We start from the raw sequence: 15907 nt of genomic DNA on the forward strand, positions 1-15907 counted from the left end.
TGGGTTCAAGCCCTGGTCCGGGAAGATCCCACATGCCGTGGAGCAACTAAGCCCATGCGCCACAACTACTGAAGCCCACACTCTAGAGCCTGAGAGCCACAGCTACTGAAGCCTGGGTGCCTAGAGCCCAGTGCTTCGCAACAAGAGAACCCACCATAATGTGAAGCCCACGCACCGCAACGAAGAGCAGCCCCTGCTCACCGCAACTAGAGAAAGCCCACACGCAGCAACAAAGACCCAACGCAGCCAAAAATAAATTAATTAAAAAAAAATTAGACATTAAAAAAAATCAGACACAGTGGACTGGTCCAGGAGATCTATTATCCCAATAATGAGTTCCAGAGACAGAGAGAAAACACAGAAAATAAGGAGAAAATAACAATACACTTCAAGCTAATTTGTTAACACTGAAGGCTATGAGTTTCCAAATTAAGAGTCTACCCCAATATACACGAAAATGGATAAAATCAGACCCACGTCAGTTCATATCGTTTTAAAATATGAAAACAGAGGGGACAAGTAGAACTTGCTACAGAATCCAGAGAGAAAAAGATTTCCATAAAAGGATCAAAAATTTGAATAGTGTTGATTTTGTGAGTAACAACCTGAAAGCTAGAAGATGACTTCACAATTCTTATGAGAAAATATTTACAATTTAGAATACTATGCCTGAACTATTCATGAAGATATTCAATTCTCAAACTATTTAAGTGTGAGTATATTCTCAAAGAGTATATTTTCTACCTACTCTCTCTCAGAAGTTACTGATGTATGCAGAAATCCAGCAGACACCACCTTAACCAAGTGATCAAGGTCAAAATCTCCAGTAATAAGACACATCAATATCATGAACCACATGATATGATGTACTGAGGGTACATCATTTCTGTGGTATTCTTGCCAAAAGCGCATAACCTCAGTCCAATCATGAAAAATAACAGAGATATTCAATAAAATAACTGACCAGTATCCATAAAGTGTCCAATTAAACGTAATATGGGATCCTGAATAGGATCCTGCAAAAGAACAAGGACATTAGCAAAAAACTGATAAACTTTCTAATAAGGTGTTTAGTTTAATTAATAGTATTAAACCAATGTTGATTTCTTGGTTTTGATAACTGTACTGTAATTATACAAGACATCAGCATTAGGGGAAGCTGGTTGAGATATATGTGAAGACTCTATCACTTATGCAACTTTTCCTTAAGTCTACAACTGCTTCAAAATAAAGTGTCAAAAAAGGAAGAAACACAAAAAAAACAGCAGCAGCACTGATTGCTGCAAACAGATAAATTACCGGAAGTTTCAAGGATAAAGAAAGAGGAACAGAAACAGCCCTGTACACATCCTGAGAGAATCCACCTCCAAAGGATTCTCCTAAGGAGTAGCTACAAAGAACACTCAAGGAATGAATAAACAATTATAAAAATAGTCTTTTTAAAGTTTACTTCCGTTATTTTAGTCCAATACTTTTCAACCTTTCAAAAATATTGTACTACCGGGGCTTCCCTTGTGGCGCAGTGGTTGAGAGTTCGCCTGCCGATGCAGGGGATCTGGGAGGATCTCACGTGCCGCGGAGCGGCTGGGCCCGTGAGCCATGGCCACTGAGCCTGCGTGTCCGGAGCCTCTGCTCCGCAACGGAAGAGGCCACAACAGTGAGAGGCCCGCGTACCACAAAAAAAAAAAAAAAAAATCATACTACCTTGTTCCTGGTAAAATTTAATCCTCAAAGTTCCCATTCACCACCAGGTTAATATTCCTTCTACCTACATCCCAGGGATATGTCCCTCTAGTTGGAAAATCACTGTATCTTTTTTGCTTTTTTTTTTTAATTGACACATCATAAAATTTACTTTTTGAAAGCAGAAAATTCAGTGGGTTTTAGTATATTCACAGAGTTGTGCAACCATTACCACTATCTAATTTTAGGACATTTTCATCACCCCAAAAAGAAACCTGTGCCCATTAGCAGTCATTTCCCATCTCTCCCTCCCCCAAAACCCCTGACAGCCAATTAATCTACTTTGTGTCTCTATGGATTTACCTACTCTGCACATTTCATATATATGGAATCATACAGTATGTAACCTTTTGTGTCTGGCTTCTTTCACTTAGCGTAATGTTTACAAGGTTCACTCATGTTGTGGCTTGTACAGCAGTACTTCATTCCCTCTTACGGCTGAATAATATTACATTGTATGGACATACCACATTTTGTTCATCCCTTCACCAGTTGACAGACATTTGTTTGTTTCCACTTTTTGGCTACAATGAATAATACTGTTATGAACATTCATGTATAAGTTTTTGTGTGGACATATGTTTTATATTCTCTTGGATATAGACCTAGGTGTGGAACTGCTGCAGTACGTGGTAACTCTATGTTTAACTATGTACAGAACTACCTGTTTTCCAAAGTGGCTGTACCATTTTACATTCCCATTAGCAATGCATGAGGGTTCCAATTTCTCTACATTTTCACCAATGCTTGCTATTACCAGTCTTTCTGATTATAGCCATTTAGTGGGCGTGAAGCAGTATCTCACTGTGATTTTAATTTGCATTTCCTTTATGCCCAATGATGAACATTTTTTCACGTGCTTAGTGGCCTTATGTCTATCTTCTTTGGAGATATGTCTACTCAGATTCTTGACTCATTTTCTGATTGGGTTATTTGTCTTTTTTATTGTTGAACTGTAAGGATCCTTTATACATTCCGTAAACTAGAATCTTATGAGACATATGATTTACAAATATTTCTCCCATTCTGTGAGTTGTATTTTCATTTTCTTGATAATGTCCTTTGAAGCAAAAATGTTTTTAATTTTTTTTTTTTAAACAAAGACTACTAGCAGCATTGGGAAGTGCTCTTTCAAAGCTGCTAAGTAGGCACAAACTTCTTGTTTCGGATCAATGTCGTGTCTTCCACTTAAGTGTACCCTTCTTTGGTCTTGTTGGTTGTTTCAAGGTTTGTTCCTTGCCTGATCTGAACATGAGCAGCAGTTTCAAGTGCAAATACAGTCTGTTCTGTTACTCTTCATACCCAACAGCTCAGCGCCCCCTCTCCAGCACCACCATAAAAATGTTTTTAATTTTGATGGAGTCGAATTTATCTTTTTTCTTTGGTTGCTTGTGCTTTGGGTATCATATCTAAGAAACCACTGCTTAATCTAAGGTCATAAAAATGACAGATGAGCAAAAATTTAATATATACAAATAACAAAAGGTTATTCAGCCTTAAAAAGGAAGGAAATTCTGACATATGCTACTTACCATGGATAAACGTTGACAACATTATGCTAAGTGAAATAAGCCAGTGACAAAAAGACAGTGTATGATTCCACTTGTACGACATACTTAGAGTATCAATATCATAGAGAAAGAAAGAATGGTTGTTGCTAGGGGCTGAAGGGAGGGGAGAATAGGGAGTTATTATTTAATGGGTACAGAATTTCAATTTTGTATGATGAAACGAGTTATGGAGATAAATGGTGGTAATGGTTGTACAATAGTATAAACGTATTTAATACCACTGAACTACACATTTAAAAATGGTTAAGATGGCAACCTTTATGTTATGTGAATTTTACCACAATAAAAATAAAATAAAATTGGGTCTTTGTGCTCAGAAATTCATCTTGTGGTAGAAAAGACAGACACAGTTGTAAGTAGACAATTACAAAACAGTGTGATGTGATGAGAACATACATGAGAGAAACCAAACCTGGCAGGACAGCAGGGAATGAAAGGTTTCTCAGAGGCGACATGTGACCTTTGTCTTAAAGGACAAGTTCACCAAAAAATTTACTCCCACCAAGAAAACAGGAGTAACGGAAAGAATATCCAATTGAAGTTTTCCAATACATAGTTGAATTTGTGAGCTACAACCTCAGGGAGAGATGTGGCTGAGCTACAGATTTACAAGTCCTATACTCTTACCTCTTGGATTTCATCTGGGACAGTTGAGTCCATCAGCCTGAAGAGTAAATTTCGAAGCGGACCTCCCTGTCTCCCAAGAATGCTGGTAGCTACCCCTCCCGCAAGCGCAAGAGCAAGGTGATTTGAAAGCAGCTTCAGGCACAGCTTGAGGAAATTGTGGTGTTCCCTGAAACCAAATAAACTGCTATGAACTTCTGGAATATAAGAGAGCACATGCCATCTAGTTTGGATAACATTTTTTTCTCTTTAAAATTTTTCTCAAATTATGACTAACAGAAAGTTTAAAAACACGATTCATGACATTATGGATAAATTTTTCTAAAGGTTATTATCAGAAGTACCTAAGTTTAGCTCTCTTTTTAGATTATAAAGAAGTTTCATATAATTGAGGGATAAAGTGAATAACTCAAAATTCAAAATGAGTAATTAATAGATGTGTGTGCCCATGTGCGCACACACACAAATACACATATATATAACATACCTTGATGAAGGGAAAGGGAGCGGGGGAATCTCACTGTTTATTTTATCACAGTATCTCTCAAGAAATGAACGAAGGTGCGAGAAGGTACTCTCTTCAAGATCTACACAATAAGGTCGGTGCCAGGCAACAACTTGTCTAGAAGGAAGCACATGAAAATCATGAAAAATCCTTAACATGAAATTTTCACACATGATCAAAAGCAAAAATTAAACCATTATTAAAGTTGAAAGATGTTAACAAGATATACAGAAGGCCTTTCTGATTATAAAGGTGATAAAACCCTTCATTTTAGCAACTGAGGAAAACCAAGAATTTGCTATCTCTAGAATTCTTCAAGAAGAAAATACATAACCACTACTTATTTTGCAAGGTCTGGCTATTCATTCACCTGATGTCAGAGGGCTGAGCCACATGATCTGCTATAGACCCTTCTGGTTCTTAGGGCCTATAAGATGTATAGTTCATATTAAGAAAAATAGCTGACTCTGTAAAGTGATATACTGAAATCTACTAAAAGAAAACCTCTTGAAAACTCTTGTGAAAATTTTCAAGATCTTGGGAACCAATTTTCTACATATAAGGTGAGAAACTGCAGATTTAATACTAACAGCAAATTATTTATATTCAATTTATTATATTTTCGGTTTTGTTTTGGAGGGTAATTACCTATAAATGTTTTAAATTGGTTAGAATGATATAATAAACCCCATCTGAATCAAAGGTCTAGAATACAATACATTCTAAGTTATTAATTAGCCCATATACATCTGAAAATAGCTGAAATAACCTCAAATTTCTTAAAATTCAATCTTCAAATATTGGCTAAAAATTACCTACCTGATTATCTAAATAAGATATGGTTATCACATTAGGAAAAAGCTAACTTTCTGCAAAAAGTAACTTCCTTTATTTAAAAGTACGGCCACTGCTTCTTTTCACAAAACAACCAGATAAAGGGCATGGAAGCTAATTAACTGTTAAAAAGCAATAAAGCCTAGTTCTGATTTTGATTATTTTAATTTAACTTCCTCTTGATACGTGACCACAATATTTAAGATCAGTATCTGGAGACAGAGTAGGAATTCAAAATGTTTAAAAGACACTTAAATTAAGACAGTGTCTTAATATACGGTATAACTTCTTGCTTATGAAACATATCTAACTTCAACATTCAAATTGAAAGAAATCTAGATGGCATGTCTATGACAGTAAAAAAATCAGTACTAGAAATAGAGGGTATTTTATGAACAAAGTACAATTATTTCTGCTTTTATAAGTGTTTCTGCTGTTAATAAAACACAAGAAAATTTTTTTTAAATAAATTTATTTATTTTATTTTTGGCTGCTTTGGGTCTTTGTTGCTGCACGCAGGCTTTCTCTGCATGGGCTTCTCATTGCAGTGGCTTCTCTTGTTGCGGAGCACGGGCTCTAGGCACACAGGCTTCAGTAGCTGTGGCACGTGGGCTCTAGAGCTCAGGCTCAGTAGTTGTGGCACACGGGCTTAGTTGCTCCGTGGCATGTGGGATCTTCCCAGACCAGGGCTCGAACCCGTGTCCCCTGCATTGGCAGGCAGATTCTTAACCACTGCGCCACCAGGGAAGCCCTAAAACACAAGAAATTTTAAACATGAGCACATTTACCTGTCCCTAGGAAGAGCAGTCCATGCCAGACTATGTGATGTTCCAGCGGAGATCTGCTGAATAGCTATGCCATCTAAGCCACTCACTTTCTTTGGTTTAGTAATAGGACCTGTGGAATTTCCTTGCCCACACTGCCCCATTGAGTTATTGCCCCAGGCATAAACTTCATTATCTAAAAACAAAACATAAAGAACAAAAGAAAAGCCAAATTTCAATGTAAAATATTTATGGAAGGTAATATTTAATACTATTTATTTTTTTTTGTAGGTGATACCTGTTTCATTTATTTAAAACCTACAATATGCATTTCAAACACGCCATGTTTTCAGATCCATTAATTTAAAAGAGAATTATCAAATTGTCACAATGTGCTAGGCCTTTAGTTAGAGTCAGAGATATGAAGTGGAACAGGGCATGGTCCATATTCTCCAGGAGCTCACAGATTAGTGTGGAGACAGCCAAGTGCACTAATAATCAGAGTACAGTATGTCCCAGGCTGTTCCAATCAGGCTGGATCCAGGAAAGCTTTTTGTAGGCCATGAGCCCTGAACTGAATTAGTTTTCTTATTCATTCATTTATTCATCCATCCATCTGCTCATCCATCCAAGCAATCATTCATTCACTTATTTTTAATAGCAGTAAAATACGCATAACATAAAACACATTTTAATCATTTTTCAGTGCACAATTCAGAGACATTAAATCCATTCACAGTGCTGTGCAAGCATCACTACTATCCATCTCCAGAAACTTCTCATCATCCCAAGCAGAAACCCTGTACCCATTAAGCAGTTATCTCCCCATCCCCGCTTCCTCCCAGTGCCTGTTAACCTCTACTCTGCTCTGTCTCTATGAACTTGCCTACTCTAGATACCTCATATAAGTGGAACCACATATTTGTTCTTTCATTTCACTCAGCGCAATGTCTTCACGATTCACGCACATTGTAGCATAGATCAGTATTTCATTCCTTTATAAGGCTGAATAATATTCCACTCTATGGATATACCCCCATTTTATTTATCCATTCGTCTTTTGGTGGAAACTTGAGTTGTTTCCACCCTCTGGTGAATAACACTGCTACGAACATTGGTGTACAATTATCTGCTTGAGCCTCTGTTTTCGGTTCTTTTCGGTATATACCCAAGAGTGGAATTGCCAGATCATATGGTAATTCTATTTGAACTGAACTTGGAAGGCTGAGAATGACTGAGTAGGAGGAAGCAAACAAACTCTGTGGATGAATGACAAGGGAGGTCATGCTTCTGTGAGGTGACCCACCCATCACATAATCTCTCACTCCCCCTCCTCTCAAGGACCGTGCTGTGTGTCCTACCATGACGACAACCACCAAATTTGATTCCTGGTTTACCCAGAAGAGCAACACTATGGTATCCTTTATGATATGCACTCCTTTCCCATCGCCTTCCCCAGTTCCACCCAGCCCAGAACACCCTAGGTCTTTCCATGGGTTGGTAAGTACTCCTCTGCCTACCTCACTGTATTGTTTTGAAAGAACTTGAAAAGGAATAGATACATGTATATGTATAACTGAATCACTTTGCTGTATACCTGAAACTAACACAACATTGCAAATCAACCACAGTCCAATATAAATTAAAAATTTTAAAAATCATAGCCAACTTGGTACGTTAAAAATGGGGAGAAAAAAAGGATGGTATGAACTTGAAAGTGCCTTTAAAACCTAATACTATTTCTTTAAAAACAAATGATCTTACCATGAGAAAGAGCCAAACAATGACTGTCTCCAATAGAAATATCAACTACTCTTGTGGCAGCCAGTTCTTCAATAAGCTTGGGTCTCAGTGCAGTAGCTTCTGAAGAACCACAACCTAGACAAGCACCACAGCCCCAAGCATAGACCTGAAACAAAGAGAAATACACTACACATAATATTCTGAGATGGTAGGTTAACAACTTACGTTGTTTAGAAAGAAATATAATCTATTAAATAAGAGTGTGGTTTGATACTAAATAATAACTTTTTGTTGTTACAGAAGCTTTCAGTTCGAAGTTGAAATCTTTGAATCTATCTTATATAATCATTCAAAGTTGAATCTATCTTATATAATCATTCAAAGCAGAAGTTATTACCCCTCTCATAAAAAAGAAGCATGTGATTTTCAAGGAAGGTTTGTGATTTGCCAGTGGCTATACATCAAATAAGTGAGCATCTTTTGGCTTCAATTCATGGATTCCTACCGCAAAACTCACAGTGAGAAAGATGTAAAAGAGAAGTTTTAAATTTTAAGACAGCAACCAGCATTGTAACAAATGACTAACGTAATTAAATACAAAATGATAAATAGTTTTGCGTTAGATCTTTTACGTCAAGGCATTCCGGTCTTTCAAAAATAATTAAATAATATGGTAATTTCAGCTTTGCTACTCATCTGCCATGTGAATGTCAGAAACATTTTTATACCACTGCCTGGCACATAATAGATTCCTACATGTGAAACAATGAGTGATCAGCTCACTTTTTCACTGTCATTGCTGATGGATTTAAGGAGCAAAATTATTGTCAGTCTATCACCATACCTGGACCCTCTCCATCACCAACAAACAAACAGAGGGAAGTCAAAATATGAAGGTAGAAAATCGCAAGTTTATAAAAGGATTATACAATTCTAAGTATCCTAAGACTGAGTAACCCTCTTTCAGAAACACCTAACCACCTAACCCTCTCAGATTATTTTCCATCTGGAAATGTTCTCCTTGCCCTCTCTTTTGATCACCTTCTTGCCTTCTTAGTTCATATCACTGGTTCCAGCAAGATCTATTCTCACTTTCCCCCACTATTCATGATTTTTAAAGGTTTAAGCAGTGTTTAGTGCTAAAAGCTTTTTTAAAACCATCTTAATACAAAGAACATGGGGTTAACAGTAACAGTTTATCTGGCTCACACACAGTCAGAAAACCTGGCTCCTTCTCAGATACTCAACTTCTTCAAACAGGAGAAAATATTTAATTTCAGTAGATTAACTTTAAAATGTATTTTTTAACTTCAAAATTTAAATACAATTATCACTTTTTAGTCATCTGGTCCTCTGAAATACTCTAAACCTTTTATGCTCATCCCTTAGTCCTACCTGCCCTGTTGATGTCAAAGCAAGTGAAGACTGACTTCCAGCACAAACTTTCCGAATGAACATTCCTTGTAAAGCTTCAATAACTTTAGGTTTATACACTCTGTTGGTATCACCATGGCCAAGTTTGCCTATAAAAACAAACATATTCAAGTTAAACAATATACTTGTTTCAAAGAAATGCTATTCTTTTCTTAGTATTAATGTTGATAAATATCATTAATATTTCCATCACTAACCTGACAGATTGTCCGCATTTTAGAAAGCTCTAAGTTTCTAATAGCAGAGGATGTTAACAAATGAATCATTTTATTACAAGAAAGAAACCAATAAACAATAGTTTTCTGAATTTTTATTTCAAGCAATTAAAACCACTTTAAGAGAGATATGGAAAATTAATTTGCTGTCTTTCTCCCCTTTAATGGTCATACTTCTAACTTCAAATTTACTGATATAATAAACAGGTCCTTATACAAGAATGTGTATGCATATAATGATTTTAAATTTTTTTTAAAAGACTCAATAATTCACCAAATAGAGAACTTGGCAAATCACCAAAGAAGAAAAACAAATGGCCAACAACCTCACTAAGGACGAAATACAGATTAAATACCATTTTCACTAGTGAAACTATTTTTTAAATTATCTTAATTTTAATGGCCAGTATTGTTGAGGGATATGGGGAAATGAGCATTCTCGCATCACTGGTAGGAGTGACTGAAGTAAAAAAAGATTTAGTCATTCACTGTATTGTTTTTAATACTGAAAAAAATTGGAAACCATCTAGATATTCAACAATAATAAATTTCTTTGTAAGTTTTGCTACAATCATATGAAAGAATACTTTGTGCCACTGAAAAGAAAAATGTAGAGCCATGTTTCTTGACATAGAAAGATATTCATAAGATACTGTTAGATAAAAACAAACAAGTTATAAGACAGTAACTATGGTATATATAGGTCTGCTTTGGTTTTTTAAAACATCTATGTAGAAATATATGTACATATTTATATAAATGCATATATATTTACCTCCCAAAATTTTAACAATGCTTAGAGCAAATTTTTCTTAAATTTTTTAAGAAAAATTTATTTAAATTTTAAAAGTTTCTGCTCACCTATATACATTTGAGTTTTTCTACAATAGCCTTGTATAACTGAAAAATAAATTTTTTTAAAAGTCAAGGAAAAAAGGCCAAAGCTATCAATAAATAAATTTTTACATACCATTGTCTCCTCCTCCAAAAGACCATACAGTTCTCCCATCTTTAGATAAAGCAATAGTATGTGAACTGCCACAAGAAACCTCTCCTACATTGCTAATGTCTTTTACTAACGTTGGAATGTTACGGCTATTACTGTCACCGTGACCTTGGATAAAACACACAAAACAACAAAGAAATAATGTTAGCTCTTTTTCTTTAGGCCATTACTTCACAGGTAGAATAAACATTACAAGTTATTAACAGAATTGAGGAATTTTTTAAGTGCAATTAAATATGAAAAACAGAATCATTTCTAATATCTTCTCATCTAATCTTCTACGCTGCTCCCAACATGAGATACCCAGTCCCTTCACTGAATCAGTAGAACATTCTATTATGCTCCTCTCACAGCACTTATCTAATGCTGTCTAGTATCGTTAACGCTGACTTGTTTTCACTACCTCCTAGATAACACACTTCAGGATCACTTTAGGATGATATCTTTCTTATCCCTGAAATCCTATAGTGCCTGCTCAAAGTAGTAAATACTTGCTAGATTTAATTACATCTTAAATTTCAGCACGAGAATACCTATAATCTAGGTACTCTCTATATAAAATTATCTTCCTCTGAGCTTAAAACTAACAATAATAAATGACAGTCTTTGGCCCACTTCTCAGTAACCATCATCATTTCTATTTTTCTGTGATACTAACTTCAATTTTCAAAAAATCTTACCTAATCTTCCAAAGTCTCCTTCACCCCATGTGTATAATTCACCATCCTCCGTGACAGCAGCACTATGTCTGTATCCAGCTGACACACAAACAACTACCTGTATTGCACACAAAGTGAATTTGATGAACACAAGATACTAAAATATAGAGTTCACATTTGATCCTATACAGAGAGACTTCAGAGATACCGATATTCACAACTCATCCAGAAGTGCCATATACAGTTGTGGAGGTTTTGCCCAGGACAAGGCTGCCTGCATAAAGGATCAAGAAAGTGCTGAAATACAGCCTAAGCTCTGTTGGCCAAGCCACAAACTCTGACTTCTACCCAGAGAGGACAACTTTTCTTAATTCACACAGAGACTGTAAAGGCTAGCAGCACTCTCTCGCCCACTCCTCCCTGCCCCAAATACATCAATCTAATCACCTGCAAACAATACTATATCACCAATCAACTCTTTACTCAAAGAGTTGGATGGGGCTGAACACTCATGGAACAAAGAAAAATTTTTAAATATAACATTAACACAAAACCTCCAGTCCTGGCTAATCAAGAAAAATTCATTACATAATAGGGTTAACTCTCAAAAACACACTATTACCAATGAAGAAAGATCTAAGATATAAGCTTATATCAATTAAACTCCTAATAGTATCTCTTTACCCTCAAATAGCTACACAGTTTATGGGCAGAATCAGGGAAATAAGGGTATATGGCAGCATAATTTGGGGATCAGTTATACCTTTTAACACTGATCAAAATCACTAAGTGCTGAAAAAAAGATAACAGAAAAAATATCCATACTAATAACTCCACATTTTTTAATCTTCAAAAATTAGAACTCACTTTAGAAAATTCAAACTTTAGATTCAATTAAAAATACTGAATAGGGTTTCCCTGGTGGCGCAGTGGTTGAGAGTCCGCCTGCCAATGCAGGGGACACGGGTTCGTGCCCCGGTCCAGGAAGATCCCACATGCCGCGGAGCGGCTGGGCCCGTGAGCCATGGCCGCTGAGCCTGCGCGTCTGGAGCCTGTGCTCCGCAACGGGAGAGGCCACAACAGTGAAAGGCCCATGTACAGAAAAATAAATAAATAAATAAAATAAAAAATAAAAAATACTGAGCACCTACTACATTTTAAATAATATGCTAAGAACCTCTGAAATTTTTATCTGTAAATTATTAATTTACTTTTTGGGAATTTTTCCTTCATGATATTCATACTAAGTTATTTTTAACTGGCAATGTTTCCATTATAAAATGAAACATTAAAAGAATATAAATAAGGAATTCTCTGGAGGTTCAGTGGTTAGGACTCAGTGCTTTCATAGCAGTGGCTCAAGTTCACCGGGCCACCGCTATGGTCGTGCAAGCTGTGCGGTGCGGCCAATAAAAACAAACAAAATAATATATACACACACACACACACACACACACACACACACACACACATATATGTATGTGTATGTATATATATATATATGTAAAGAAAATTTTAAACAATGGGAATTAAGAAAAAAGGTGCTAGAAAAACTAAAAAAATACAACTTTAAAGAGTATTTATCTGAAGTTCCTTAGAGTCCCATATTCAACATCTTATCAAGGACCCCCTGATGTTAAGTGGAATGTTCCAAGGCTCACTGCTTTGAGGCTGATGTCTAAGTTAAACATTTAAAGTTATAATAAAGTAAAATTCATTTGAGAGCCAACTTTGTCAGACAAACTCCCATGAAGGAAGTGTCCCACTTTTAATTCTGGTATAAAATAAAATTTTTAATTTAAAGACTTTTATATAAGAAAACATTCATAGAAAGAAAGGACTCTTAAAATGGAGGAACCCACAAAACTGCATATAATTTTAAGTTAGGAAAATGGCTTCATTTCTTTAAGAAAAGGTAAAATAGAAATAAAAAGAGGAGATCTAGCTTCAGTTTCTAATGGTACCATTTATTTGTGTGTGACCTTGGCCAAGTTACTTAACCACTTTAAATGTCTTATTTAAGTTTTTGTTAAAATGCCACCTACTCCAAGAGAACCCTCTGACCTCATTATCTAATATCACACCCAGCCAAAGTTAGTATCTATTACATTACTCAATTTTTTTACTATTATTTGAAATTATTTTATGTGTTTGCTTACTTATCATCTCTAGCCCACAGATTAAAGCTCCATGAGAGTAAGAATCTTGTCTGTTTTGTTCACTACCATATGTCTAATGCCTAAAACACTGCCTGGCATTTGGAAGGTACTAAATAAATATTTGTTAAATGGATGATTCTCAGTTTCCTATCTGTGAAATGAAAATAATAAATACTTTAACAAGGCTGTTATAATAATTAAAATTAAATAATGTACGTGAAAGTGTGTTGTAAACCACCAAGCAGATATACAAAAATAAGCCAGAAGAGTTGGGAGGGTGGGCTACTTCAGAAAGAATAAATCAAAATCTGAAAGATACTGTCAATTATAGCAATCATAGTACCAGTGCATCTAATTATTTTTAAATCCAAAAAGAAGGCACATACCTTTCCCTGCAGAGGGCCCTGAATAAGCTTGGGATATTTCTGTGTTGAACTATTTCCATGTCCCAGTTTCCCATAATCACCATCTCCCCAGCTGAAGACTTCTCCTTCTGTAGTGAAAGCTAAAGTATGACCATCAGATCCTTTAGAAGATGAGACCTTTTTAATGGACCTGTGAGGCTCAAATGTTAACTTTTTTAAAGTAGACTGATTATTAGAATCTCCAAGGCCCAGTCTCCCATAGCTGCCTTTACCACAAGCTCTGACAGAGCCATCCATAGAAATGACAAAAGTGCAGTATTGTCCAGCTTCAATCTATAAGCAAACAAACAGAATCACAGATATAAAATGCTTCTGTGAAAATCAAAGTATAATATTTAAGTTGATTTTACCAAAGAGGCTCAAAGGATATCTTTTAAAGCAGAATACGAATATCCATAGAGATTAAGAAGTAAACAGAAAATTAAGAAAACTGTTCAAGGCCTATTCATGTTGACTTTACTGTTGAACTCAAATTAATGTATATTTTATCTTTTCAGGTTATCTATCCAGTCATGGTTCAATGAAATAACAAAGAAAAGTGTTTAGCCTACTCTTATATAATTGGTGAAGGGCAGGAAGGAAAATTTTCCTGTAATTCCTTAGGGTCCATCATAACAAGAACCATGTAATATATATTCTAAATTCATTTGAGAAAAACATATGTTTTAAAGAAAATAATAAAACAAAGTTCCATTTTGACTAAAAGTTAGCTACAAATGTAAAAAAAGTGATCATAATAAGAAAATGAAATGTCAATATGGCAAAGGGAAAATTTTAATTTTTACTTAGTCTTATTTACCATTTGTGTTGAATATAAGGGTAAGTCTGATGCCATTCATAATTCTTTTTAAAACTCCAGATGCAAATTTAACTTTTTAAAACTTGGATACACTATTAGGGAAATGAGGGACTTAAAATATTTTTTCTATGAAAATGAAAAAACTGATGCAGTATAGTATAGAAACAATATAGATAAGAAACAAGCAAGAACATTCACTCATTAAAACAAAAAACAAAAAAAAACACTCTTAACATTATTTAAAGCAAACCCTGTCATGTACCAATTTGTAAGGTATGCAGAGAACTCACAGTCTGCGCATCAGAGAAACTAGGAGCCAGTTTGGGTTGTAATATTTTCTCCTGTGTGCCTTCTACCAACTGATGGCTGCTATTGCTCCCCCAAACATAAACCTCACAGGTTTCTGAAACAATAGGAGCATCACCAGTCTGAATGCTATCTGGGCTAGCACATGTTCTTGAGTAATCAGAAGCCATTCTGCAAACCTATTAAAATAAGAAACATGCAATAAAGAGTCAAGACATTCTTAGTACAGATATTTTCATAAATATTCTCTGAAATTATTGTTGACTTTCCTTCTTCGAAAACTATCTCAACTGCTCAAATAACCTAAGAGCAACACATCCAATCTTAAACACAGATGGCTAGACTATTTACTCCTGCAGAATAAATCACAAAAGATACCAACAAAGGTGGCAAAAATGAGGAGGGGGAGACACACAATCAAGCCTTTATTAACTAAATATTTTATTAACGCATATAATAGCATTATAGAAGAACAAAGTAGAAAAAAACCTACCTTTGATAATCCCATCACCTTAATACAATATATGCAAAACCTACCTTTGATAATCCCATCACCTTAATACAATATATGCTATCTTTTTTTATATATGTCCTTCCAGAGTTTTGCATATACACGCTCTTTACCACAGTTATCACAGTGAATATATAAGTGATGATACAGAAAGGCCATGAAGAATTTTCTCTATGTCTACTTAATCTTCGTAATTGAGCCAACAATATTCCATCTAATGTAAAAATCACAATTTGCTTAAGCATTTTCCTTTAAGAGGACACTGAGATTCTTTCTACTTATTTGTTATATGAGCCATTTTTAAGAATATAGTTGTGGCTACTTCATTGTTTTGTTTTTGTTTGAAGGAAAATAATCAATGCTATTTGGCTGCACTGAAGTGTGTTCCCGGCTGGCTTCCTGGGGGGTGTTCCATTGATTCGCCCTGGGCACTGGCTCACTCCCTGCCGCCTAGGCGGCCTCCTCCTCCTCCTCCTCCTCCTGTTGCTACATTTTTAATTACTTCACTTGGTAGAGAACCTCAGACATGGGACTACTATATGCAAAAAGTGACAACAATCTTCTGATTCCTGAAACATACTATACCAAATTGCTTTCAAAACTGGTGTT

The 15907-nt window shown here is 35.5% G+C and overlaps 1 protein-coding gene across 2 annotated transcripts in view; it reads right to left on the minus strand.

Annotated features, from left to right (window-relative positions):
• HERC1 (HECT and RLD domain containing E3 ubiquitin protein ligase family member 1) overlaps positions 1 to 15907 on the minus strand; it is a 216052-nt gene that overhangs the window by 140368 nt on the left and 59777 nt on the right. For both annotated transcript variants that reach the window (XM_065872693.1, XM_065872692.1), the window contains 9 exons: positions 14772 to 14966; positions 13644 to 13955; positions 11120 to 11216; positions 10404 to 10547; positions 9180 to 9307; positions 7806 to 7950; positions 6066 to 6237; positions 4426 to 4560; positions 3942 to 4107 (listed from right to left, as the gene is read on the minus strand). In XM_065872693.1, coding sequence (XP_065728765.1) covers positions 3942 to 4107; positions 4426 to 4560; positions 6066 to 6237; positions 7806 to 7950; positions 9180 to 9307; positions 10404 to 10547; positions 11120 to 11216; positions 13644 to 13955; positions 14772 to 14966 — 1494 coding nt within the window. The remainder of the gene's footprint in view (positions 1 to 3941; positions 4108 to 4425; positions 4561 to 6065; positions 6238 to 7805; positions 7951 to 9179; positions 9308 to 10403; positions 10548 to 11119; positions 11217 to 13643; positions 13956 to 14771; positions 14967 to 15907) is intronic.

Source organism: Phocoena phocoena, chromosome 2 (assembly GCF_963924675.1).
Source record: "Phocoena phocoena chromosome 2, mPhoPho1.1, whole genome shotgun sequence".
Classification (NCBI taxonomy): Eukaryota; Metazoa; Chordata; class Mammalia; order Artiodactyla; family Phocoenidae; genus Phocoena; species Phocoena phocoena.